Source organism: Gymnodraco acuticeps, unplaced genomic scaffold (assembly GCF_902827175.1).
Source record: "Gymnodraco acuticeps unplaced genomic scaffold, fGymAcu1.1, whole genome shotgun sequence".
Taxonomy (NCBI): Eukaryota; Metazoa; Chordata; class Actinopteri; order Perciformes; family Bathydraconidae; genus Gymnodraco; species Gymnodraco acuticeps.
In genome coordinates this window covers 886,612-914,228 of record NW_022990940.1, presented here as the reverse complement: position 1 = coordinate 914,228, position 27,617 = coordinate 886,612, and the positions used below count along the sequence as shown (strand labels likewise).

General features: G+C 38.9%; 2 protein-coding genes across 3 annotated transcripts; both read right to left on the bottom strand.

Annotated features, from left to right (window-relative positions):
- Positions 1 to 674: 674 nt before the first annotated feature.
- On the bottom strand, positions 675 to 8,697 carry tfa (transferrin-a). Of its 2 annotated transcripts, XM_034234502.1 has the most exons (17): positions 8,411 to 8,696; positions 8,162 to 8,307; positions 7,497 to 7,602; positions 7,212 to 7,403; positions 6,491 to 6,620; positions 6,344 to 6,399; positions 5,815 to 5,978; positions 5,534 to 5,687; positions 4,972 to 5,132; positions 4,782 to 4,878; positions 4,673 to 4,693; positions 3,975 to 4,136; positions 3,263 to 3,413; positions 1,722 to 1,789; positions 1,447 to 1,631; positions 1,102 to 1,294; positions 675 to 961 (listed from the first exon to the last, which is right to left on the bottom strand). In XM_034234502.1, the coding sequence occupies exons 1-17, from the start codon at positions 8,448 to 8,450 to the stop codon at positions 915 to 917; spliced, it is 2,073 nt and encodes a 690-aa protein (XP_034090393.1). In that variant the 5' UTR covers positions 8,451 to 8,696; the 3' UTR covers positions 675 to 914. The 2 variants fall into 2 exon arrangements, with proteins under 2 accessions (XP_034090393.1, XP_034090392.1); XM_034234501.1 differs by having other exon boundaries at positions 1,447 to 1,789; positions 8,411 to 8,697.
- An 8,357-nt stretch (positions 8,698 to 17,054) lies between these two features.
- ubxn7 (UBX domain protein 7) lies at positions 17,055 to 27,278 on the bottom strand. The gene is made up of 11 exons (XM_034234647.1): positions 27,153 to 27,278; positions 25,321 to 25,474; positions 24,944 to 25,008; positions 24,783 to 24,848; positions 24,504 to 24,616; positions 23,566 to 23,712; positions 23,110 to 23,200; positions 22,188 to 22,318; positions 19,628 to 20,126; positions 19,449 to 19,528; positions 17,055 to 18,136 (listed from the first exon to the last, which is right to left on the bottom strand). The coding sequence occupies exons 1-11, from the start codon at positions 27,256 to 27,258 to the stop codon at positions 17,975 to 17,977; spliced, it is 1,614 nt and encodes a 537-aa protein (XP_034090538.1). The 5' UTR covers positions 27,259 to 27,278; the 3' UTR covers positions 17,055 to 17,974.
- Between the last annotated feature and the right edge of the window lie 339 nt (positions 27,279 to 27,617).

The window sequence follows — 27,617 nt, the reverse complement described above, 5'->3', positions numbered from 1 at the left end:
TTGAGTTGGACCAAATTACCACAAACAGCAGGTCAATATGGACTCAAAGTTCATGTTTACCACGGGGCCTCATTGTGTGCTTATTTGGCCAGGCAAACAGCTCCAGTCAATGAAATTGTGTTTGTCTATTTCCTAAGTTGATAAAATGATCCAGATGTCTCATGTCTGAAACCTCCCTTAGTGAAATAGCATTTTCTGTCAGTCGACGACAGCATTTTTTGACATTTTGAGGCTTTTCAGAGTCCCCCCAAAAGCACTCAAGCAGAACCCCCAATCCAAAAATATGTAAATGTTTCTTTACGTGGAAATGCAGCTGAAGGTGACTTTCCTTTGTTTAATTAGATTATATGTTGTGATTATCTGGTTGGAAGAAATGTTGTGGTGCATCTCTTTTCATAACAATTTACTACTTTTATAATAACCAGTTAGAATGTTAATCAAGTCCATGCACTTTTAAGACCTTTAAGACTCCAGCTGTGTTTTACAACAAAGCTTTAAAGTTACAGATTACCAATAAATCGGTTTATTCCAGACTGTTTCTGGCACACGAAGCGAATTGGGGGACAAAAAACATTGTCCCTTTTCACTACGATACTGTGTACTTTTTAATGACACTTAATATGAATGCTTAGACAGGGCATTCATCCAAAAAACAACACACTGTCACCACAAAAGAACATTAAAAGGCTTTATTTGAGAAAAGTCAGGCCCGTTAACATAACATAGTGGATCCAATAACAAAGGTAATGTAACGTTATGTTACACCAGCATGAAAAAAGCTAGATGTGGTAGTGATTGTTTACATGAAAGTTGATCTGTAAGTTGTGGTAGTGCAATTATTGGTTATTTGGGGGTTGAGTGTGGGAAGGGAGGTGCCCGTATCACTGAAGGCACCTCTTGGTCCGTGGTTGCCACTAGGTTTTTTGCTGGCAGGGATGGAAAGTGCAAGATTTCTCCAGCTCTGTTGAGGAAAAAAAAATACAAAAACTGACTTGAGTATGCCGATCAGATGCAAATATGTAGTGTGATATGTCTAAGATACAAAAATACAATGTTAAAAGTTATGTTTTGTGTCCTGTTTTGACCAACGATATTACTAACCTGGAGTGCTTTCACCGCAGTGTCTGAGAGCATTAATGGCAGTCATGTACTTTTCTCCCAAAAAGGTTTCATAACTTGTTCCTTTATTAATCGCCTGGAGACATTTGGTGGAGTCTTTGAAGAGGAGGTTATTCCCTAAGTCTGAATGGAACATCCTGAATGGGGCATCACTGACACTGCTACCAAACTTGGCCTGTAAACAAAAACAAAGATTTAGAAACAGACCTATTTACAAGGCCAGAATTTGACCCGGGTTTAGAGTTAAAACAATGCTGTTGAAAGTTAGAACAAATGCATGTTTTATTCTTTATCTTATGCCTCATGACCTAAAAAATCATCACTCACCTGCTGTTCATCAAGGATTTTGACAACCTTGTCGTGGTTATCCGGACGAGTCACCACAGCGTGGGCGGGCACAGCAGCCAAGTTACACGAGGCGTACTCGGAGATTTCCACACCAGCAGCCTGCCCAGGGCAGATCAGCTGGTAGTCATTAGCGTTTAGTCCTCTAGCCCATTCTGGACCTTTGCCTTTGACAAGAAGAGGAGGAGGATGTTTTAAGTTTATATAAATAACACATTCATAGCTGAGATTAAGAGAGGTAAGTGTCAGTCTCTCACCATTGCTGTTTTCTGGAACAATTGTGTGTTTGATGAAAGCAACATCCCCTGCACCCTCAACCAAACACCTATAATGAGATGCAAAACATAACAACACAAAGATGAGGTGCTCCGGAATAGAAAGTAAATACCATGGAAATACCTTTATTTGCTTTATTAGACCAGAAGATTGATAGCCCTGAATGTTAAGTAAAGGGCTAAAGTCAGGAGGCAGTTAGCTTAGCTTAGCATAAAGAATAACGTATGGGGAGACAGCTAGCCTGGGGGCCCATTCCAATAGTCCATTTAGCTTAGGAACCTTCCTAACGGAGTGAAATGACCCGGAAGTACGTCACTGGCAGCCATGATAAGTGCCGTTCCAATTCTCCAAATGAAAGGAAAGGAGGTTTCAAACTTCCTTTATAACCTCCTTTAGCTTAGGAACCACTGGACCTCCCTAACCGAAAGGAGAGGAGAAAATGCTGCCCCACAATGCATTGCAGCCGCAGCATTTGCCGTCACTCAACAGTCGGCCGTTCACGGACACAAACGATAATGGGAGAAATTATATCATGAAAGTTACGGTGCTTATTAAGCATTTTAAAACGTATGTGGTAAGTTGCCAAAGTGCTTTTTTCTGAACGTTCATCAGTATTATAATCAAAAAGAGAAATATGAACGTTAGTTTTTACAGAAATGATCAAATAAAGTCAACATCTCACAGTCTTTACTGAGCTGTGTGGGGTTTGTTCAACTTTTAAAAGATGTTTGAATGGTGATATACACAGTGATAGATGTTAAGGACTAACGTTTATAATAAATACATTTGTATTTATTTTAAGATCTTTTAATAGTTCATACAATCATACGTATTGGGATCATTTGTATTAATGTGGACCGGAGGGAGAGGGTGATGAGCATAAGTTTAACTTTCCTTTTTTATTTAAATTCCAACTTTGGTCATGAAGAATATGTTTCTCTGTTGTCCACGTTCATAAAGCATAAAGCAACAGCATCAGAGCACGGTGCAGAGTCTCTAGATGAGTTTACAGTAGTCCCTCGTTCTTATTAAACATCCATGTTGTAGTCCGCTGTATAGAAAACTAGTTTCCATAGTTTCCCCACAGCAGCAGACGCACATTCATGACGTCCGCTGGCGCATCATAAACACGTCGGATAGTGAAAGTGCATTCGGATTCTCTAAGCACCGCAGTCTCTTCTCCTAAATCCTTTTGAATTCTCCTATCCACTATCCCTTAACCCCGTGACGTTTCACTCAGAGGTCAAGGAATAGGAGATAGGGTTAGAACTTAGGAGCTAATTTTTGGATTATCGGAAAGCAACCTGGGTCTCTTGAAAAGTAAATACAATTGTATTATTAGCAGCAAAAAAAGTTAATTCATGAATAAAAAATATCTTTAGTTTTTAAGCCATACATAAACAAATGTGTAAAAACTACAGTTTTGGGGTTTAAGGAGGAGTTTGTGCTATGTATTGGCTACAAACATTGAAACTGCAAAAAAAGTGCTGAGTGGATGAATGTCCACTGTCCTTTGTCCTACCTAAACGCTCCTGCGTAGCCGTAGTACAGCTCTTCAGCACTGGCTTTGCACTTTGACTCATCTCCCACCGCTCTTCTACTGCCGACACACTGAGAACAGAACGGAGAGCTGAGTTCTGATCCGGGGGCACAGCCGCTGCTGAAGAACTTCGCTGAGGAGAGGACGAGACAAAGGGGGCAGGTGTTACACTCAGGAGGGAAGGAAGCAAATCATGTGTCCTAAAACCTGCATTTCTAGTGCATGATTTTGGAGGAAACGTTATTGTGTTAATTGTGTTCCCTGAGAATGTTTTTTTTTGTCTAGGATCATTTACATTTGTTCTAGATCGTAGGAGAGTGGTCGAAGTGGATGTTGGGAATGCAAAAACACAGAACTTTGAAAACCTAAATGATCTCTGTTTGGTTTCTTTGGTCACATCCATGGTGATGAGCTGTAATTGCTGTTCTTTGGATCTTACATCTCAGAGATCCAAACAGTGTTGTCTGTGTGAAAAATAGTATAAATAGTCTTAGCCTTAACTTAACCAAGCACTTTGAGTTATCTAAACATACTAAAAACGTACAAAAAAATTATGTTTAGTTTGTAAAAAACTTTGTAAATACTGCACATTCAATAAAAAAAGTATTTATATTATTGATCATAAACATAATCTTGGCAGCTTTACGTGTCTTTCGTTACATATTTGCACATGGAAGAGCACACGGTCCCTTACTGAAGTCACAGTCTTGAGTCTGACTGTAGATTAGACCCATGGGCATGTTCCAGCCAGCAGTTCTTCCGAGTCCAGTGTGGCAAGACTTGTGGCCCCTCAACGTGTCCCAGGTCAGACCTGAACTCTTCTTTACCACAGCAACAGCATAGTAAGAGGATTGGTCTGCAAGAGAGGGAGTACAGAAGGACTCAAATTACAAACGTTTTGTGCCAGATAATTTGAAGTTATAGATAATTCAATTTGAAAGATAATTTGTTCTGTAATTTCCTAATAATTTTCACAAAGTGTTATTTAAGAAAATAAAAAGTTTTCACTCTGTACACTTCAAATCAATCAATTACAATTCACGGTTAATCAAGAAAATAAAACTAAAGATAGATGGAGAATAACTTTTACAACAATACATTCATTAGAATCTAATGGGGCTTCTCTTTTAAAAACTTGTATTTTTTTATTTGTAGAATCAAACAACAGCTCAATCCAAGAAACTTCTCTAGAGATGATTAGAAATTAGCGTATTAAGTGCAAACTAACAGGTATTGTAATATTGTGACATTAAAACCATGTTTTGGTCCTCAAGGCTGTATTTTATCACACACTCCTAATCTTTATGGTTCAAGATGCGTTAAAAGTACCAGGTAAATGTGTGTTATTTTGTTATCAAATATACTTATCAATATTTAAACATTTAATTTTACCTCCAGGGTTGCTGCACAAATCTGTGGAGAGAGACAGAGATCCAAATATTATTCATGTGTAACAGTTCAAACACAGGATTGTATGGGATGGTTTCTGTAGGCCTCATACCTGCACTATACTGCTCCACCATAGCTGGCACCAGGCCACACTTTCCCGCTGTGTACACCTGACCTCCATCCACTGCCATCGCATCAGCATTTCCACTCTACAGGGTAAAATATATAAATCAGAATAAAACACCACTGAATCAAAACTAAATCTCAAGATATTCCAACATTTTCATCATCAAGAGTCTTACCATAATCATTTTAATGCAGCCTTCAACTGTGGTGCCAGTCCGACATTCAATGGCGGTGTTGTCATCACCCATACTGTTGATGCTCCACATGTCACACTTGGTGGTCTCAGCGTGGCCCACAGCGCACCATTTAATGGCAGAGGAAACAGAGCTTGCTGGCTCTGGAAGGTTACGCAAAACAAGAGTCAGTGTCTGCCATCAAATAAGTGTGTTTGAATGATGGTTTGTATGTTCTGGGAGAGACACGACAGGTGAATAGGGTACAAGGTTTACATGAGTATAAACATGACATTTCTTCAGTAGATTACTTACATTATATGAGTTTTCTGAAATGTATAAATGTGCAAAATTATGAGGAATTATCTAATGCTAACTTTTGGTACATTTAGAAATTAAATCTTCAGATGCAAATAAAATTGTAAAATAAACACCTTTATGTTTAATTTGAATGATTTCTATCAACTAGTCTAACAATATGAAGAAGTAAAATAGCCTACATTCTTAAAATGGTTATGTCTATAGTCTCTATGTGTGTTCTAGAACATCTGTGTTTTAACAGTACCTTTCGTAAGGGAGCGGACAATGCTCACGTATTCAGCACCCAGATACAGGAAGGAGTCTGTGTTTGCAGGCACCCTCACCAGCCTGACTGTTGAGTCCTTGAACATCAGGTTTTTGGAATGTGCATAGTCTTCAGAAGAGAAGAGTTGAAAGTCCTGAAAGGTTTAAAAGTAACATGTTTAAATCAGTCATTTTATGTCCTGATTTACTGTATTTCTCCATCTCCTCACTTATTCAACTTTACTTCTCGATCTTTCTGCAGTACTACAGTTTGTGTCATACCTGTACTGAGGAGAGGCTATTCCAGATTAAGTCAGCAAGCTGCGGGTCCTTGCGGCTGACAACTGCATGAGCCGATACTCTGGCCAGATGGCAGATCTTGTAGTCGTCAATAGGCGCTCTGGTGCCATCCTTGCACAGCAGCTCGTAGTGTGGCTTTTCGGAATCTGAAAGTGTGATACAACAATTGAAAATATCACTCCTACAATCAGTCAAAAATAAGAGTCTTACCCTACCACATTACCACCTATCAAGTTCTGTTCATTTTATTGGTCAAATCCCACACATATTATATCAGTTATGGTAATTATGACCAAGAGTGAGAATCTTAGCCGTGGTTTTAAATCCAAGCGTAATTTAACAGTAAAACTAATTCTCATTTGAGTACGTGATTAAAGCTTCATTTAGAAAAATTACTGATTACATAATTACAATTTGTAAAAACATATTTTAAACAAATAAGCTTGGCTAACATTAATATATAAGTCAATTATTCAAAAATGAATAGAATAAATTAAAATGTGACACTGACCAGGGACAGTAAGATGCTTCACAAAAGCCACATCTCCAGCGCCGTCCTTTAGACACCTGTTACAAATCAACAGGTCCATTAAACAAAAGTGTCCCAGGATGGAGCTGTGATCATATTGAAAGTTAACAGTGTAGAGGAGATACTGACTTGAAGGCTCCCTCGTAGTCGTAGTAAGGCTCGCTGTGGGACTTGGAGCAGTCTCCAGTGCACAGCTGGCACAGTTTGCTGCCAGGGGCTGACCCTGGGGCACAGCTGGCAGAGAAAAAGTTGCTCACCGCTGTGTACAAAAAGAGATTTTATAAATACTGTTCTGAGTTCTTTACACGATGGAGCTGCTTCAAATATTATATTATGTTTGTGTTGCCCTAAAATAGTCACATTAAACACATTGGGCATACAAATATAAGTAAGCCTATAAAACTATGTTTATTTTCGGAAATATGCTTCTGAGTGTTGTATAAAGATTGATCCTGGTCTCCTAACAATTTTAAAACTGCCTTTTCAGGTACGTTTTGAGAAACAATTACTTTCTCCTGGACAAAGTTTGTTTTGCACAAATGCCTTCGCAAAACCAAATGTTCACTTTTCTGATTTCCGTCTATGATTTAAATAACATAACAATGTACTTTTCTTTTAAAGTCAAACCATAACATTTACTAAACAGAAGCATGTGTTTTGTTGCATTTAGTTTGAATGTCCAACATTAACCACATTTGAAAACTGCCACAGTAAACTTGAAGAACTTTACAATAAATGAGGTTGCAGGGATCTAAATTACACAAATTCCAAAGAAGAAATACTGAGGACATAATTATAGTGACATATTGATTCTGTTTTTTGGATTGTCATAAGAGTCAGTGTTACTCACCGTCTTCCACAGGGGTGTCTTCAATGCCTGACCACTGAATTAAGTTCATGGACAACAGAGTGCCCACGGGGATGTTCCAGCCTGCAGATTTACCCACACCAGTGTGGCAGGATTTCTTCCCCTTGAGCTCTGTGATTTTAAATGCAGTGCTCTTTTTCACCACAGCAACAGCGTAGTAGCATGTGTCCGAAGCTGGATGAGTGCAGAACAAATGTGAGCAAAAAGTAAAAACACGTATTTAATCAGAGAATTTCATCAATAAAGACGGCTGATATGTTTACTTACATGTGGTACCGTAGTCCTCAGCAATAATGGGAGCCAGGTCGTAGTTGTTCAGTCCAGCGGTGTAGATGTCCCCTCCGTCCAAAGTGATGGCATCTGCCTCACCAGCCTGTTTTAATGCACCATTTATTACCAACCTGCACCAACAGCTCACACACATGTGATCAATGGTTATTGCATAACTTGTGTGTAACTAAATGTTCAGTTTTTCTTATTTTTAACAATACTTACTTGGGAACTTTCAATTAATACATATTAAATAATATGAAAATATATTATATATATATTATATTAAAGTACAAAAGTATTGGCACAAAAAAATATGCTTAAAGTACCGAAAGTCAAAGTATTTATTATGCAAATTGTCCCATTCCACAATAATGTATGATATGTTTTAATTATATTATCAAAGCTGGTAAAGGTGCAGCTACTTGTATTTACTTTGTAAGGGTAACTTGTGGATATTACTCCCTGTGTAACTAAAGTCTTATTTAAGTGTTTAAGTTACTAAATATATTAAATAGATGAAGTGGAGTAAAGGTACACGATTTTAAGTCTGAATTGTAGTGGGGAAGAAGTACAAAGTAGCAAAATATTGAAATACTCAAGTACTTGAGTAAATGTAGGCCTAACCCTAGTTACTTTACACCACTGGTCGTTCTCCTCACCTTAATGGCTTTGATGCACTCGATGGTGTCGAGTTTCACGCAGGTGAAAGCAGTAGCTTTGGCTGCGAGGGCGACGCATTTTTCCAGCTCTTTCTCCGATTTTACGCACCATTTCACCTTGTCAGTGGGGACCGCGGACACAGCGGCTGCAAACATAGATACACGGGTAAATAAATACCAATGCAGAATCATTGAGCTTTAGGTACATCTGTGATTAAACGATGTGCATGAATATGAAATGTTTTTTACCCAGGGATCCGAGCAGCGCCACAAGGAGGAGAGTCTGCATGTTGAGTCTCAGGTCAGAAGAGCAGAGAGTACGGGAGGCAGCCGGGGCTTTTATAGCAAACCTCTGATCGGCTGAAAAAAACGTGCTCAGGTTTCCTAATGTGTACGTGCTTGGGCGCGTGAGTGTTTGTACTTTAGTTTGCTGCTACGAGAAAACAGAGCGGTTACATTTCCACATAATGGAAATCCACAGATCCAGATTTGTTTTGCAATGATGTGACTATTTGAATGTCAACACTTTAATCTGAAAATGTTTTGTGTGTTCATGTGCTTTGGGGTTTATTCCAACTCTATTTGGTCGCCTTTCTAGTTACCCTTTGAGGGCAAACATTGACTCATTTTTTGAATAATCAATCGATAAAGACTGCTTAACCAGGCTTTACAGATTGTAGGTCCTTACATATAAATACATGAGCAAATAAGTAAAGTAAGCTAAGTAAAGTGAACTGATTAAGACTGAAAAACATTATCATTTATCTAATGCAGAACAAAATTAGCGTTATATTTATGTATTAGTATTATAAGCAGTATTAACCAGTGCATGAAGTAAAAATAATCCATTAGAAGTCAAATCCTCATATATCATATTATTGTTTAATTCTAATAATATCTTAAATGTGTGAGCTGCATTAAACTCATGTATTGTAAAGGTTAGCTCCACCAAGACCAACTACATGTAGTTGGTCTTGGTGGAGCTAACCTTTACAATTGTTTATAATATTGATGACATTTTATCCATGAATAATATTACGCCAAAAGTATTTTCAGTATTGGGATAGAAGTATACAGTTGCATGGCAACTATTGAATAACCTCAAAACTAAAACCTAAAAAGACCTCCTAAATTAGTAATTGGCTGTGGGTGTCCGAGCCTCCTGCTTTATGAAGAATAGGACATGTATTGTAAACCTGAATATATACACTATAGTTAAAGTAATTCAGTCACTTCAGGGGACCATGGGACTCACATCAGTTAGCATCAGAAGTAAAAAGGCAAACGTTTTTTAAATGACCATTTAAGCTGCAGTGTGACCCACATACTTTAAGAGTCGTGTTTACAGAGTCAATGTTACACAACACAAAATCAAAGGATGGTGAAACTTTAGAAGATCCAATACTGGACGAGTGCATAGATTACATTTCCACTCATGGACTTAGACATATATTCTTTAAACCTTTAGTTTAGATAGGAAGATGTATGTTTGGCATAGTTTTAAGCTATGAAGTGATAGCAAAACACTTGCCCAGCAAAATAGAAATGTTAAAAAACACAACACAGAACGTTTTATACTATAACAAATTAAACTATATTGCATAGTTGAATGTTGATCAGGTGCCCAGATGTTCCTCAAAATGGCCTTTATGCTGAATCATAGGCTATGTAACCCTGACCTGACTGTCACCCTATACCACGACCTGACTAAGTCCTTGTTTCCACCCTCGTCCTCAAGGTAAACCTTCTGTCCACACTATTGTATCACATGAGTTAATTTAGGCACGTAGACTGTTAAAAGAGGATATCAAAGGGGTGACTGTAGTGCACATTATACCTGAAAAGAGATTCTTGATGTCATGATTTCTCAGATTCCTGTGCAGATTTGAAATGTAATCAGATACTGAAAATGAAATACAAATAAATAAATCCGTCACGTACTGTAATCCACAAAGCAGTTTTGTCTCAAACAACTGGAGTAATGTGTAAAGTGTAAAACTTGAGGGATGTTGTTTCTTTTATGTATTTTTTTATTCAAAAGCCACATGGTGGACATCGCTCCTGTAACAGAAAAGCCACAACTTTGTAAAAGATGTGCTTAAGGGGCTATTGTTTAACATAATATACACAATTCATATTTAAATTACACAGGGTAACAGGATTGGTTATTATAAAAGGTGTAATCCTTTTTTTTTTCAATAATCCTTGACGATGCATCTGAAACCCATTTTTTTGCAAAATGTGATCTTGGCTAATTATAGTTACTTATTTTTTGTATTCTAATTGCGTTATGCGGATGATGTTATTTGTTGATGATAACATATAAATAGATTATTTTCTTTCTTACTGTGCTTTGTTGATAGCCATTTTATTATTTATTTATCTTTCTTTTCTTTGCTTTGTGCCTGATTATTTCCATACATCTTCAGCCCAGTTTTTGATCTTTCGTGCTTTGTTTTTAATACCTGCCTTTACGTTATTTTGGCGCTTTGACTGCTGAGAGTTTTTGTCTCTCATTATCTTCCGTGAGTCTGGATTGAAATCCTTATCCCTGAGGCAGATGGCTGTGCTCTGTCAATCTGTGTTGACACTTCAGCACCATAACTGTGATCACACCTCTTGATAACACAGCCACAGCAAGCCAAAAGCATTACTGTCCTATACTCATGCACAGCTTCACATTCCCTGCATGCTACCGGGCAGAATTTCAGCAATCGAATTTCATACGAATTTTTAAAAAAAAAATTAATTTAGGAAAGCAAATGATTTAGCAAACAAATATTTGTTGTAGTAAACAATGATATGTTTTGTTCAGGGCTATAAGTAGATTCTTATATTGTATGAAGTTTTATGTCACAGCTTCCTGAGTACCTCTGGGAATCTTGTGACTGACCACTGTCAGACAGTGATTACAGCCTCGAGGACGTCCTCACTGTGAGCAGATAAGCTTATTATCAATGATAGTTCTTCTAAACATGCAGAGCAGGGGGTTAACAGGGCATTATAGGTTGGACATTACACACAGACTCTCACAGTTTGTGATGAAGGGCTCTGTGTGAGCGAGCACGCCTCAAGTAAATGTTTTCATCGTAAGCTTTCTGTTAGCATGCACTCTGCTTTTACATCTTGCAATATACACAGCCTCACCTTTTACGTTGTTAAGTTTTACGTGCAGGGCTCCGATAACATTTTCTGAAACAACTTGGGATAACCAGATGTAAAATGTTGGTACAAGTGTAAGGGACATTGTGTCAGCCAGTGATGTTTCACCTTGATACTCCCATATAATGATAACACTCTTAATCAGCACTTTCAAAATAGTTTCATCTGGTTAATCAGGAAACAGAGACACTGCTGCTCCCAGTTGTTCATGATGTTAAGATGTTATTCACAATGACAGCAATGGTAAGCTTTTACCAGAGATGGAAGAAGTACTCAGATACTTTCCTTCAGTAAAAATACTAATACCACAATCAATAAAAAGGAAGGTCCTGCATTCAAAATGTTATTTAATTTAAGGTAGGCTACAGAAGGAGTATTAACAAAAGGATCCTAAAAATGTAGGTAGTGGTTGTGTAGAAAATGTTATTTTTATGAAATATGAGATAGTTGCACCTATTTTAGCCTCAAACAGTTATTTTGAACTAATTAATTAATGAAATGAAACAATCTGGGAAGTGTATGGGTCTTTCTTTGGAGGAACAGCTCACAAAAACCTCATCACCTGTATAATATAATGTAATCTGCAAGTAACAAGAAGCTATGGGTGTCAAATAAATGTGTAGGAGTCATTTTAGTTTCCAAGTAGAAGAAAAAAGGTCCTTAAAGTACCTCAAATGTGTTCCTAAGGGCAGTTTCCCTCCAGATTGATGCTTGAGGAGGGTTACATGTATTCAACTTATCTATTCTTTGACTTTGTTTGATCACAATCCATCTGATTTTGAGTACAAAAGTAATCTAATTTAATTCTTAGTAACATCTAGGTGTTTTTTTTGAAGAATTTGGAAGACTGCAAACACATTTTATCGGTCTTGTCTGGTGATTCAAATTCCCCAGCCACAAACGTAACACATTAACTTTGATTGACTTATTTCGTAGAACTAGCAGACAGGTCGACTGGAGTCGACATCCTTCTTATGCAATGGGAAAAAACTCAAACACGGCAGGTCGTGAGGGGCCGCCGGCCTAGTTACCTCATCAACCTTTAAGCCCTGATGAATATAGGTATTCAAGTTGAATCCAGCAGATCATCACTGTTAGGCACATTTCAACCTCCTCAACACTCTCGCAGGAAAGTAGAACAGGCTTGCTTTCTTAGCTTTTTTGTATTTTTCCAGCTGGGTTTGGAAATGTTTTTATAACCCAAGAGCACCAAAATCAGCAAAACATGAAAACAAGTTTCACAATGCTATCTATACGAAGCCAAGAAGATAGTTCAAGGTAGTTCATTTTTTCTGTGTTTGAGGAAGTTGACATTTTGGTGCGTTTACAAGGTTAAGGGATAACGGGTTCAGTACTTTTTCAGTGCTGCCCTTTGCCAACATTTCCTGTCACACTGCTTTGGTCCTTCAAACACAAAAAAGGCCCTTCACGTTCTTAGTGTCCACAGAGCGAGGAGAGTGACACAGGGTCATCTGTTTGTTCAGCTGCAGAACCTTTCCTCTCACCTCTGACCATTGCCCTGTACAGTCACTGTTACCATTATCAGTTGGGGCCCTTATTCAAAGGGGAATAAAAAACACTGATTTCAAGAGGTTAACCAATGACCTGTTTCTTCAAAGATTTGAAGGTGATTTACACTATGAATCACAATGATATACTCAAGTACTTAACTCATTGATATTAGTAGTAATTACTAAACCTCTGCTTATATTCATCATATCCAAATTGTATTTTTTTTGTGTAAAAATCGTATGAATGGCCGGTGAACTTGGAAGGCCTGTGAGTCAAGCTGCATACAAACTGCTGTTACGGTCTAGCCTGCAGAAATACATTTATTGGCGCCTATTCAGTGCTCGACCTTCATCATGCCAACGGTTTGAATAAAATTAGAAACCATCTTAGTTTGAGACTTACTTTAAGTCTGCATCCAATAACTTGTTACTGTTTCCTCATGTATTATGGAGGCGATGACATATATGCAGTGGCGTTTCTATATGTACAAAAAAAAAACACTTAGATGTCTATAAGCTTCTGCAGTGAGGTTCATGGCTGGTGAGGCACTGGCACTGACTCTTCAGGTTTACAAATATTATATTTTGACCTAAATCAAAATATAATATTATTTTCAAAAGCCTCTTTAGTCTGATGCTTCAATTAATTTTAAACAGACAGTTCAACAGAAGGATACCCAAAAAATGTAATTGTATCATTTAAATATTGAATTGTTCTCTCTTAGTAAGATCCCATTTTCAATAAAATAGTGGTTTTACCTTGACTTGAAGATGAAGTCCATTTGCCTATCCTTCTGGACAAAAATCTCTATTACTTTTTTGTAAAAGTCCTCCTTATCTTCTTGTAGTTTCAAAAGTCTATCATAAATCTAAATGATGGATTTATGATTCGAAAATTATAAAAGTAGGGTAGACATGTGGATATTATCCGGCTGAACAAAACGTACATTTATCTAACAGCTACGTTTCCCACAGATCTTATTTTGAGCTATTTTCTAAAATCCTATGGAGAAATCTCATTGCTTTTTTGTGGAGGGAAGCCATGCGCAATTTACTTCCTGGTTTTAGGACGCGTCTCTCTCCTCCTCTTCACCTGCTCTTCACACACCACACTTTTCGCGGCACACGTACTTAAGCCAATCAGCTATGAATTATGTGAGATGACGTATGGTGGGGATGGCAGCTCTCCCCGATGGTCATTATTTTTTGCCACACACATTAAATAGGACAATACTCTGAGCATGCGCAGTGTAGTTTTTATAGTCACCGTTCACTTATGGCGCGTTTCCACTGCAGCGGGTAGCTCGCTTTAAGCGTGCTGAGCCGTGCGGGGCCCGTTTTTGGTTGCGTTTCCACTTGGCCTAGTTTTGGCCCGGGGCTACTTTTTCACCTTTTTTCTGGCCCGACTAAATCGTGGTTCTAGGGCCAGGAACAACCAGGCTGAGTCGGGATGAGTATGCTAAACTAGAGAGAGAATCGCTGGCAAGGCGGCTACAACTACAACAAGATGAACATATTTGACCGTGATTTAATTGTAATACACGTTTCAAAATGATGCCGAAGTAACAACATACTGATACCGGTTAGTAAAAACCATGAATTAATGCTTTGACAAGTCTGCAGACAGACGGCAGGCGAAAAACCCTTTTAAAATGCGTGTTTTCTAAATGTAGCTTGGCTAAGCTAACGTTATATATGCTTCGACCGTCCACACTCACAACAACGGCCTATACAGACATAAATAAACCAGCGACTGTATTCGCCATGACACAGGCAGTCTGTGGTTTGTACTTGTTTAACTTTTGTCTAGTTTCTGAACAGATATGAGGAGCTGTGAGCTCTGAGTGCTAAGAGCTAACGGCTGTGTTGTTTTTCATTGAAGATGACGTCACGGCTCCGCCTACACTGCGTTACTATAGATACTACCCCAGTTCCTAAACTGTAATGGAAGCGCAGCATTAAAGTGAGCCGGGCCTAATAAGGCCTAACCAAACCGAGCTACCCGCTGCAGTGGAAACGCGCCATAATAAGGCCTAACCAAGCCGAGCGAGGCCTGCAGTGGAAACGCGCCATTAGACAATGAGAGGGAGGTGCGGGATCGGGTTTTGTCCCACATGGCTCTAAACAGCTCAATAGGCACACACTGTAGACACTAATTAGAAGAACACATACTAAAACAGCAATGTACAGACAAATCAGATGATTAAACATGATCTTAAAATATATTTTATATATATTTTTTGCATTTTGTTGTAATCATTATTGTAATACTTTCTGCTGACACTAGGTGGGGCTGTGCCCCTCCTGCCCCTAATGACCAGTTGCCACTGCATATATGTAAAGTTAGAAACATTATTATCTTAAAGTGGACCTATCATGCTATATTTGAATAATATAGTGTAGGACCATACCTATATAAGGCATATTTATACTTTTTATTTTTCAAAATACCAAAGAGATCATGCTGTCTTTGCATGGGCTGATTCTGTGAGAACAGCACCATCTACAGGCCTGGTATATGTACTACAGCGTCTCCAGCGCTTTCGAACGGCAATGTCCGTGGCTGTCTCCTCCTGATTGGTGGAGTTGGCCCAATAGCCGTATCGCCACTTCTGTGACGTCACAGAAGTGTTCAAATCTGGATCAGTCTGTATCAGATCCGTTGCAGCCCCTTTTTAAGAGATTTGGGTATGGAGGAAAAGAGAGAGGGTTGTGTTTTCTGACACTTGAGTTCCCTGGAACACCGGGGACAAATATTCATGTATAAAAGACGTACAAAAGTGCATTTTGCATGATAGGTCACCTTTAAAATGTGCCCAAAAATACTTACATTTAATGTGTATATTTCTATCAAATGAGTGGTTAAACACCATTTAAAGTGGACCTATCATTCTATATTTGAAACATATATTGTAGGGCCATACCTATATAAAACATGTCTGTGACGTTTTTTTTTCAAAATACCAAACAGATCATGCATTTTAGCCATGCCTCATTTCGCTCTATTTGCCCTGTTTTTGCAAGGGCTGATTCTGATTTTGTGGCAGACTACAGCGCCACTTACAGGTCTGGCATATGTACAACAGCGTCTCCAGCGCTTTCGAGCGGTCTCTCATTCCCCTGATAGGTTGAGAGTTGCCCATATAGGCAGAGCACCCCTTTTCTGATGTCAGAACAATTCAAATAATTATCAGCTCCGTTACAGCCCCGTTTTTAGAGATTTAGGTACGGAGGAAAAGAGAGGGTTGTGTTTTCTGACACTTGGTGAGTTCCCTGACACACCGGGGACACATATTCATGTATAACAGACGTGCAAAAGTGCATTTTGCACGATAGGTCCCCTTTAAGGTAAGGCATTGTGGGCTATAAGCATGGTCTAGCATTAAAACAACGCAAATAAACACTTGTTTTTTCGTGAGCTGGACAGACCATGTGAGTTTTTTTACAGCTTTTGATCCACTCCTCCCTCTCTACACACCTGTATCAGAAAACAGACAAGTATTCTTCTGATGAGGGTCAAGCTAAGACTTTTAACCAAACCTTGTTCTGATGAGATTAAACTGACTTGGCAGCACACATCACCTCCATTCGTGCTTGGTAAAAAAAAAACTTCCAACAACAAAAGTTGAATAAAAAAGAAAAACCGCTACTCCCTAGGACCGACTGCAACAACTTGGAATTTTTACATTTTTGTTTTGTCCTTCAAAACATCCTTCAGACTACCTGAAAATACTGTTTTCACCTCTTAATCCCAAAAAATGTGCACAATTCATTTAAATGATTGAAAACCTTTTTAATTGATACCGTTTTCACCCTTTCAACCTTATTTCATTTAGACTTGTTGCCATTAAAAAGGCACTTTACTGCCACCAACTGTCCAGATTTTAGCCTAATAAAGCACACATGGTGTCTTATTGAAAAGCATCATAAGCTCCAGATGATCTACTCATGGTTTGTTTAATTTATAAACATAGTCAGTCTTGAATACATTATTTAATGTAAAGTAGCTAAATGTGCCTTACTAATATCATTTAATAAATCAAGTCAGAGGGAAACTAGGGTTAGCTAGCTGAAAGGCTTTTTAAAATTGGCTTTATAAATTGTTGCAGTTGTTTCTTAAGAGTTGCTGCTTTCCAGTTTTGTTCCTATATTTGTAACCAATGCCTATTTTCTCATCAGATCAAGATAAAAATGGATACAAAATGTGACAAAAGACCAAGCAGAATCTCCCTTTGTTTTGGTGGTTATATTTCAACATCAGCATATTTTCTTGGCAGCATATAAAAAAGAAAGGAAACAATGACAACAGCTAAATATCAGTCTCTCTAAGCCATCTCTGTACAGTGTAGGTCCGACTGATGAGATGTACCACCCTTCATTCATTCCCTTCTGTATCAAAAGTTGAAACCAAAAAAAATCGAATAGTCTCTAATTAACCGATAGAAACTTGAGTAAAAATCTGCAGATCAACCCAAATCCTCAGATCTACACAAGTGTGTCGAATATGTCCGAAATGTTTTCTTGAATTATGATTTATGGACCTTTTCTTTTAGTGCCTTTCAAATAATTACAATAATTCAAACATTGACCAAAATGTAGGTCCAAATAGTCGAGAATGAGCCTTCCTTTACCTGTCCCCGGTACAGACAATAACAAGATGAGCAAGAAAATAAACTCTGACATTTAACATCCTTTCTGGGAGGAAAAAGTCTTTTTGTACAAATCTGTGGTGTGTCATCATCAATCAGTGATCTGCTAGTAGGCTTTTTTTATTTAAATATGAGCTATTGTATATATATTCTATCCTGATGAGCCTCAATGTTCAGAACAAAATGAAGCCTGCATCAGAAAAGAATAAATCACATAAAAAAATGAGTGCCGGCATCTGTGACACCTTACTGGCCAACTGTAGATGACTACTAAGGGAATAGGCTTTCAGTAGAGATGTCAGTATTCAGACTAGAGTGGCAGGGAAAGTTGTCCGCCCACTCAGTTGTCTTGGCAAAAACAGGGCCTAATTCCAGGAGAACTGAAGGTTATTGGATATAGGCCGGTGTCAATGTCCCAGGTCATTGGTGAAAGGGTGAGGTCTATCAGAGAGATACAGACAAGCAAAAAGTGAGTGTGTGTCTGACAAAGGCTAGTTCCTCTCTTGAACAAATACAGTCTCCTGTGGACAAAGCCCCGCCTCCTGCAGCGTGATGTCATAGTCCAAGTGGGCGAGCTTCCTTCTGGGAAAGTTGGTAACGAGCTCGAAGCGTTCATTAGGGTAACCTTTGGACTGGACGTGTCTTACCAGTGCCTTGAGGAAGAGGAAAGTAAGAGTCAGTACAAATGTTTAATATTCACTGGGCATAGATGAACGGCTCACATTTATTTGACTTAAAGTCAAGTTTCCTGTAAAAACAGAAAGCGAGGAAGGGACTTCGCGGATATTAATCTCTGGTTTTACAGTAGCCAATAATGCTAATAATGCCCCCCAGCCAAAATTTAGATTGACAGTAGCTCAACATGGAACAACCCGCTCTCTGTTGTCGAGAAAATTACTCAAAATGCCATAATAAATACAAACTAAACCACTTTTTTGTTATTGTTCGAGTACAAGTGACGATCAGCGACTATTTTGGTTGAATGGGCATTTTAAAGCAATAATTTGAAATGTTTGGAAATGCACTTATTTACTTTCTTGCCAAGAATTAGATGACAAGAAAGATGGCCATCTCACATCTGTAAAGTAAATATGAAGTTGAACACAGAAGCCGGTTAGCTTAGCATGAGAACATGGGAAATTAGAACTGGCTCTTATAGAGTGCCACAGTGACGAGTCCTAAAACCCAGAAGTAAACTCCTTCCGGTTCCTTCGACAAAAACGCAATTCAATTTCTCCATAGGATTTTGGAAAATAGCTGGAAATAAGGTCTGTGGTTGAGACACATTGAAGAGACGGATCACGTTTTGTTCAGCCGGATAATCTCCACATGTCTACCCTACTTTTATAATTTTCGAATCATAAATCTAGTCGCCAGAAGCAAAATGCTAACGTTATGCTATAAACGAACTACTGCTTCAACGTCACGCCAACTTAAGATCCATATTCAAAACTACAGATTCAAAAAATGTCAGACACGTAACTCTTCAAAAATCACCAGTGGGGTTACTGCTGATGGATTTAATGTCGTAGAACAAAACGTGATCCGTCTCTTAAATTTGTGTCAACCCCAGACCTTATTTACAGCTGTTTTCCAAAATCCTATGGAGAAATTGCATTGCTTTTTTGTGGTAAAATGCTAACTTACTTCCGGGTTTTAGGACGCGTCACTGCACCACTACAGGCTTAAAGCCAAAAATGGTAATACAAAGAATTAAAAAATGTTAACTTACCACGACTTAACAATAATTCACACATAATAGACATATTTAACAGATGCAATAAAATGTGCTAATAAGCACATATTTGAACCTTCTCTTCCCCTCCATATATAGGTTTTCGCCTCTTGGCTCACAGCATTCTTGGTGTACAGACTTGACATTGCAACAATTCTAGATTTTAAGTAAAAAAGTGTATTTCCAAAAAAGGATTTCTTTAAAATAGCGTTATTATGGTCTGTTCTTACCAAAAGTTTTGCTTTAGAAGACAAGGAAATTTGCTCCCTCTGTCCATCCGGGTAGCGGAGCATCAACCTGGCTTTGGGACCTACGTGAAAGAAAAACACAGGGTGGTTAATATCTTTCAAACATCCTCACTCTTTCACTGTTATAAGAACAGTTTGAGGTTTTCAACATGTTGTCTTACCATTGTCGTCAGGACAGTCCACGTCACAGGTTTCGGTGGTGTTGCTTTTGGAAGGTCCAGCGCTCTCTGCGGCCGGGGAACAGTGGTTTTCTCCAGAGTCTGCGTCAGGCTGAGGATGACGAGGAGCTGAAGGCTCCAGGTGATTCTTTTTACTCTCCTCCTTTTTGTGACTGTGGTTGTTTTCTTTGTTTGTAGACTTTCTATGGGAAGAGGTGGAGCTATCGGGATGTAGACGTTGCTGGGCCGCAGAGGCCGGAGGAAGCGAGGCGTGTTTGCTGGTAAAACTTTTTTCTTCATGGGGCGCTAGCAGCTCGCTGTCTGAACCGTCGACAGAGATGGGACCCTCGCTGTCAGAGAAAGGCTCTGCGTCCGATTCCTCCTCAGATCTGGGGGAATCAGGGGGTTCTGGGGCATCCGCGGACTCGTAGTGCGTCTCCTGTAGGGAGGCTCGGATCGCTGCCTCCAGCTGACTGTCTTCACTGGCATCTATCAGACTCTCCTGGAACAGAAAACAGAGTATGCAGCTGTAGAAAACAAGTCAAAGAGCCGAGTCATAAAACTAAAAACTGTGGTCAAGCCTATTGACCTGATATATTTAGCCGTTTATTGGTTTATTTGATTATGTTTATACTTTATTCCACCTTTTAAATATGTTAATGCCTGAACACACTGGTATGGGCTCAGAACAGTCTCATAATAACTTCCTCTTGACTGCCTTTTTATTTTTTACTTACTTGTTTGCCTGTCCTTGTTTGTCTACCCTCATACTGTAAAGCGTCTTTGAGTTGTGAAAAGCGCTATATAAATAAAATGCATTAAATGCATTATAATACACACATGCACACAGAAGGATTCACACTTGTATTTCATGATCCGCAAAAGGATTCAGACCTGTGTTTTTCAATGCACACACTAATGTGTTCCGTTTCATATACATGTAAATAAAATACAAATACAGAAAAAAGTTTTAAATATGTATTTTTGATCCTCACATATTTGTTTTCCGTTTAAAACCGCTGCACCTACAAACACAAACCGCTTTCTGTGCACGGATCGCTGTGCATTCGTGTGTGGGTTTTTTTAGACTCCCCTGATGGTCACCCAATTCATACTTGTAATTTTTTATATCTATAGCCAATCAGATGTCTCCTCAATTCTAAGCCAATCACATGAGCGCGCCCCCACGAGGGTAGATTTCTTGCGTTCATGATGTAGCGCTTCATGTAGGCCTAAGCATTTTGCGCTGTCCGGAGCTGACAGGTCCATGGAGCCTGCCTGCAGGAGCTAATCTCAGGACACTTCCACTCTCAGTACAGCGCCACTTTCCGAACAGGAAATGCATGCAAATACAAGCCTTTATATTATTAAGGTACAGCGCCACTTTCCGAACCATTGATGAATGCTTGTGTACACAAAAACGGCAGGCAAAACCGTTTTAAATGTGTGTTTCCTGTATGGCGAATACAGCTGCTTTATTTATGTCTGTATGAAGTTGTTGTGAGTGTGGAGGGAGCAGCTACAGGTTAGCTTAGCCTAATCGATCAGTGCACTACGAAGCCAGTGTTAGACAGTGAACTGTCAACGGGGGGGGAGCCCCGCCGGTCATTATCGGCCGATATTCACTCTTAATAGTTTGATCGGTGCTCTCTATAAAGGCCGATCAGGAGAGCTGGATCTGATCGATATGGACATAAACGCGAGTGAAGTATAACCGGACGCGAGAGAGAGATCAGATCAGCTGCTGAGTCTGACAGAGACACGCAGCTCTGCATGATCACCTGAAGCTCCGCCCTCTGTTTAGCGAGCTGACCGGACAGCGCAAAATGCGTATATGAAGTGTCATGAACGCAATAAATCATACCCTCGTGGGGGCGCGCTCATGTGATTGGCTTAGAATTGAGGAGACATCTGATTGGCTATAGATAGAAAACATTACAAGTACGAATCGGGTGACCGTCAGGGGAGTCTCAAAAAACCCACACACGAATGCACAGCGATCCGTGCACAGAAAGCGGTTTGTGTTTGCAGGTTCAGGGGATTTAAACGGAAAACAAATATGTGAGGATCAAAAATACATATGTAAAACTTTTTTCTGTATTTGTATTTTATTTACATGTATATGAAACGGAACACATTTGTGTGTGCATTGAAAAACACAAGTGTGGATCCGGCTGTGTGCATGTGTGTATTATGAGACTGTTCTGAGCCCATACACTGCTGCTGTATCAAAATCATTTCCAATTTAGGGATCAATAAAGTTTCTATCGATCAAATTCGGAGAAAATATGATGAGTAATACGATAACTTTTCATGCAGATAGAAGAGTGTAATACATTTACGGAACATGTTATTTTTTGCATGTAATTTCTCCCTTAGGAGAAGGAACCGAAAACAATGAAGGTCTTTCCCAATGTATAATAACTCACATCCCAGATAATAGCTCTACATTTTATAGTAATTGTGAGTTCTTATGTTACTAGAAAGTCCCAGAGAGAGAGAAGGCAGCTCTTATTATAGCAGAGAGGAGAAACAGAGGCGACACATGAGATGAGAGACCCACCGAGCGCGCCCGTTTGGCTGGGGGGGGCTGACAGGAGGGCCCGTCGAGCTGCCCGTGCTCTGCCAGGAAGCCCGACGTCTGCTCCAGAAACGACGCCACGTCCAGCTGGTTCCACTCCACCATTTTCTGACCTGAAGTGAATGTGTTTTGAAAGCATAGGTCAATAATAAAATCAGTTATAAAGCATTTAGTCAGCAGAAGGCGGTGTGTTAGGCTGTATTGATTTAAAGTACTTGTCAGATATGAACAGCGGCGAGACGTCTGCTCACTCTACTGATTGAACTGTTAACATTGTTAACTGTAACACAGACGACAATGCAGAGCATTTATCTTCATTATTTATTTAATGAGAAAGCCATTGTTGGTGTGCATTGATGTCATCACTTAATCATTCAAGGATCTCTTTCTCAGTCATGTGCCATTATTAAAGGATATTGTTCTTATGCTGTTGTGTTGTCTCCTAAATAGGGCTGGATCCGATAGTTTGAAAATGAATTTATAACGTTGAAAATGAATTTAGAAATCACTATTTGAATGCTGTGAAGTTTTTTTTTTTTTAAATGTATGTTTATTCATTGTGATTAAACCTTGTATTTCTGCACAGCTGAACATATAAACCAGGCTACACTGATATTATTAGTGTCATACAAGTTGTAGAAATAAAATGTGTGACTGACTCCAGAAGTCAAAATTTGTTTTAAAGTATTTATCCAACCAAATGTTCTGCTACACTCCATATTTGTAGGTGTAAACATTTCCACTGGGGCTGAAAAAAAACATTATGCTGTTGTTGTTTTTTTAAATTAAATAAAAAAGGCCTTCAGTACAGCCCTTAATGGTGTGTTTGCAAAAGGGATACATTTTCTTCTCCTCAAAAAATAGTGTCGTTGAAAACAAGCATCAACTTCCCAGGAACACTCACCTGTGCGGGGGTCCAGGATGGAAATATAGGGAAACTTGTTCAGCTTATAGAACTGGATATATCTTTGTCCCTCTTCACTATCATGATATACCTGTAGTGAGAGAAAATGCACAAAACAATACATGAACACCACAACAGATAAGATACTTCATTTTGTGTTCTACGGTAATTGCTAGGCTTTCTCTAGAAGTGCTTACTACAACATCACTGGGTATTAAAAAGCGTTTGCTGTTGAAGCACAGCTTCACATACCGTTTCTGTTGCTGTACTGTCGACAGTCTCAACTTTGGTATCCCTGACTTAATTCATTTCTCATTTGAATAATCATGTTCAACTCTTCCTTCCACTCAAATGAGTTTAGCAGAAGGACCCTTGAAAAGACCTCAACACAAAGTTTGCAGGGACATGAAAGCATCACACAGACAACATGTGGCTCTGTGATTTGAAAGTACACACCTGCCAGAATATGAAATGCTCTCTGATGATGGTCTTCACTGCATCGTTACTCCAAACGTCTCTGTTCAGGCATTGGCAGGCAAAGTCCTGAACATTTTGAATGTTGATCATGAGCCACTTGTTTTCTAGCTGTCCACAGTCCTTCGCCTGTAAGCACAAAAAACACACATCGTTCAGTCAACTAGTGAGCAATGTGATTGTTAAATTTGGCAAGACAAAGACAGATAACTATATAAGTTCATTTGTTTCTCTTTATAGTCAAGAAACCATAACTATCGACAGGTGGATTACGATCACATGTCTGGTGGTTAAGCGGGTTTTCATTTTTAACTTTATAAAAGCTGATTTCACAAATATTGCAAATTGGAAAACATGGAAAAGACTGTCAAAGTAAGTGGCTGAAATCAGAATCAACCCTCAATGATGAATGGATGGAAATACAAATTACAGAAAGGTTCACTTTTTTCTGTCAAAGTCCAAAATATATTTTGGTCTGGTTTTGTATCAAGTGGACCGAGAACTGAATGGGATTAATGTTAATTATCACATCTAACAGTTCGCTCTTCACTAGTTTAGTACTTTAAAAACGTCTTATATTAAATTGCAAAAAAATGTAAAGCCAGTGTTATAAAACAAACCCTCTCGAACAGTCAGGCTGTCAAACATCCTGCAAATGATTCTCAAATTTAAGTTTTCACAATACTATGCGCACTTCTACTCGCATAATTACCAATGCTATCTAAAATGATGACTGTAAATTCATTTATATCATGAATACAAATAAAAACACATTCTGCATACAGCTGCCCTTGCACGCACGGCAGACCTGGTTTCCCACCTGTGATCTGCACAGTCAGAGCACATCTGATATTTCAAAGAAAGTTCACACAAACTGAATAAAGAAGCGTATTTAAAATGCCAGGTGAGTGACTCCTCACCGTCTCAAAGCTGCCTTTGTGCATGAGCTCAATTGGAGGACGGAAAAGGTCTGCCAGGGTGCTCAGTTTCTTATCCACTGTGCCACCGTTACGCAGCTCCTGTTCCTGCCGAACTGGGAAAGAACAAAAATACATTAGAGGAGGTAAAGACAATTATAAAAGTTTGAACAAAGAGAAAATGTGACATATTATCTTATTGGTTGTTACTTCAGCAAGAATCCAATGTTACCACATTCACTTACAACTCTTTAAGTTTGCTAAAAGCTTGAAATGACTTACTTGTTTCTGTTTGGAAGTCTCGGAAACCATCAAATATAGATCGAGCAGGTCTTCTTCGCTTTGGCACTGCAGATATTACAGACAAATCATAAGTCACATTTGGCCAGAAACAACTATGTAGTTTGACATATGTATGCATTAGGTCAGATAAAGTATAATACCTCCAAACAATGGTTCAGGTTCAACTAATATGTCCTGCTTCTGGGGAATAGGTGCTCGTACTTCACTGAAACAAAAAGGGAAAATAAACCGTATTATTCTAAAGAACAAAGAAATCTAAAGCAAAACATTTGGTATATATAAAGTTATAAACAAAGTCTTAGTTTGTTATATCACCCAACCGTAACACAAATCACAGCAGTGTACCAAACCCAAAATCTCCTCCCAGCTCACGGTTAACAACATATTTCAACAAGGAGAGAATTTATAAAGCGCTATGAATATAACCATGGACTGTATCTTTGGGATACTACGAAAATGGCAAGAAACAATGTGTTACTTTTATCCAACAAGTGTGTGAAGAAGAATCCCAGCTTACTCTGGAGGGGGGGCTCTGCTGCTTGAAGCCGCTGAGCTGGAGCTGGTGCTGGGCTCCTCCGCAATGGCGCCTCCATCCAGAAACATGGTCACTGCCATCTCCAGGTTGTTGTTGCATGCTTCCAACATGTGTTGTCCTACACTCTCTGTTGCTCCTAAAGCAGAGTCGGACATAGGGTTACTGATGTAAAAAAAAACATTATGACTAACACTGTAATGATACATGTGTGTGAAAACTCACACTCTCAATGTGAGTCATGGAACAAATTATACAGGACAGAAGACTGTAGATCATCAGTAGAATATCTCATATTGAAATAATCTATATGGACTTTATTGATGTTGGCATGTTGTCGCTTGTTTCCAAAACCACATCAATAAAATACTGCTTACTTTATCAAATTGGAACAGTTAAAAAAAAATGTTTTGCCCTTAAGAGGGTGCGTGGATTCAATTATTTATATTCCATGTTTGTTTTTACTATAAGCTACGATATTTGTTTCAGATTCAGTCATTTGCATTAAGGAATTGTGATCAAAATTCGTTAGATACAGACAACAGTTAGTTGTATAGTAATCGATTCAAAGTACCATGGTATTTAAAGTACCATGATTATATATGCATGTTTTAACCAGTTTACTATATCACATAAACCTACTCTACTCTTTTGCATTCATTCATTAAGACACTTGCAAACGTGCACACAACTGAGCCAGCTTTTTAAACACGTTGTTAATGTGAAAATCGTGGTTTTTATCGATTTTGTGAACATTACGTCCTTTGTCAGTGTAAATACAAATTCAAGCTTTTCAACTATGGGGTCTTGTGAAATTAAACAACATTAGAACTTCATAAAGACATAACAACAAATCTGCAAGTTGACCGAAACACTGTACCACAATGAATGAAAGGCAAACCACGGCCTGAAAGGTTGCAAAAATATGCATCCGGTCTTAACAAAAGCTATGGTAATCTTTAGGAAATAGCAGGCAGTGATATAGCTCAAGTGGGGCTACATGAATTGTAGGCTACCAATAGGCTACAAAAACACCAGAATTGTACTTAAATGTATCCAGATCATGATTCGACACAATGAAAAGAACAATGTAAGTATTTGCATGTGAGAAAACACTAGATCCGAGGGTAACTTTAGACTTTTTTTAAGTGAACAGCACCGTTAGGCTGCACTCATCTCTCCGTGTGTACTGCGCATGTCCGTTTCACTTTCCAAGTGTAGCAGCACCCAACCCCCGAACTGAGTCCCCTCTCTTTCCCGATTAATAACTTAAATCTAAAACACTGTCCATCCAGTCAAAGCACACATAAACTACTGAGGAAATGTGAACGAGTAACCGCATATGGACATATGAGCTTATACGAGTGTGGTTCGCATCACAGTGAGCTGAAGAGTAACACAACGTGAAGCCTGGCTGGTGATGAAGAAGGGAAATGTTGCACAGGCGACGTCCATTCCACATTATCACACAACATGCAGTAAAGAAGAACAGAAAATCAGCTCTATGCTAGCGAAATAGTGTCTGTAAAAAACACCACAAAGAAAAAAAGATATCTTGTAAGTGACCATGGGAGATATTATTAAAATCGGGTGGTTTTATGCTTCCTTTTCTGCGTGTTTCGCTTGAGTTTAGCAGGTAACTGGCTGTGCTTTTTCCTCTCTGCACAGCATTGACAGCGCAGGGGCCATGGCAACACTTAACGGCCGTTTTCTTCTCTCCGCACTCATTTCCTGGTTCTTTGGGCAAAGGGGCTGTTCCTGTTAGATAACCAAAACCTTCTTGATGGATCAAACGTAAAATAAAATGTTATTTTTACCTGTTATTGCTGTGAATTGTTGTATTAACCCATTCACCCCCGGAGCTGAGGTGTTTCCGAGCGCCGCCATCTTACCGCCACAAACAACAACATAAATGTGGCGCATGCGCAACGCCGTCCTTTCCCCCTGCCTGGCGCGGCGCGAGGCCGGTACGTCACTATAGGATTGTGCTGCATTGTGGGTTATGTAGTTAGTTAGGGTTGGATTTGTTTGCACATAATCAGTCAAACGTGTTACTATAGAACATTTGCTAAATTATTTATTAAGAAATGTGATTATATTACCTACATTTTCTGATAATATATGATTTTATATTCATACGGCACTAGATGTTCGCTCAAGGTTTCAAGATATCGTTGGAATTACAAAAAAACATTGAGGCCATTGAGACAGGCTTTAATACCCATGAGAGTCCAAATTGATAAGAATAGTTTTAGAGGGAAAGATGAGGGCTTTCATCATTC

What these genes read in the sequence shown, in the direction of transcription:
- ubxn7 (XM_034234647.1), bottom strand. Translation starts at nt 27,258, where the DNA reads ATGCGCCACATTTATGTTGTTGTTTGTGGCGGTAAGATGGCGGCGCTC. An exon ending in AGACTTCCAAACAGAAACAA is followed by an intron (nt 24,617 to 24,782) that starts GTAAGTCATTTC and finishes GTTCTTTCCCAG; the next exon opens with TTCGGCAGGAACAGGAGCTG. An exon ending in GGACTGTCCTGACGACAATG is followed by an intron (nt 19,529 to 19,627) that starts GTAAGACAACAT and finishes TCTTTCACGTAG; the next exon opens with GTCCCAAAGCCAGGTTGATG.
- tfa (XM_034234501.1), bottom strand. Translation starts at nt 8,450, where the DNA reads ATGCAGACTCTCCTCCTTGTGGCGCTGCTCGGATCCCTGG. An exon ending in GACTACGAGGGAGCCTTCAA is followed by an intron (nt 6,400 to 6,490) that starts GTCAGTATCTCC and finishes GATTTGTAACAG; the next exon opens with GTGTCTAAAGGACGGCGCTG. An exon ending in GAAGCATCTTACTGTCCCTG is followed by an intron (nt 5,979 to 6,343) that starts GTCAGTGTCACA and finishes TCACACTTTCAG; the next exon opens with ATTCCGAAAAGCCACACTAC.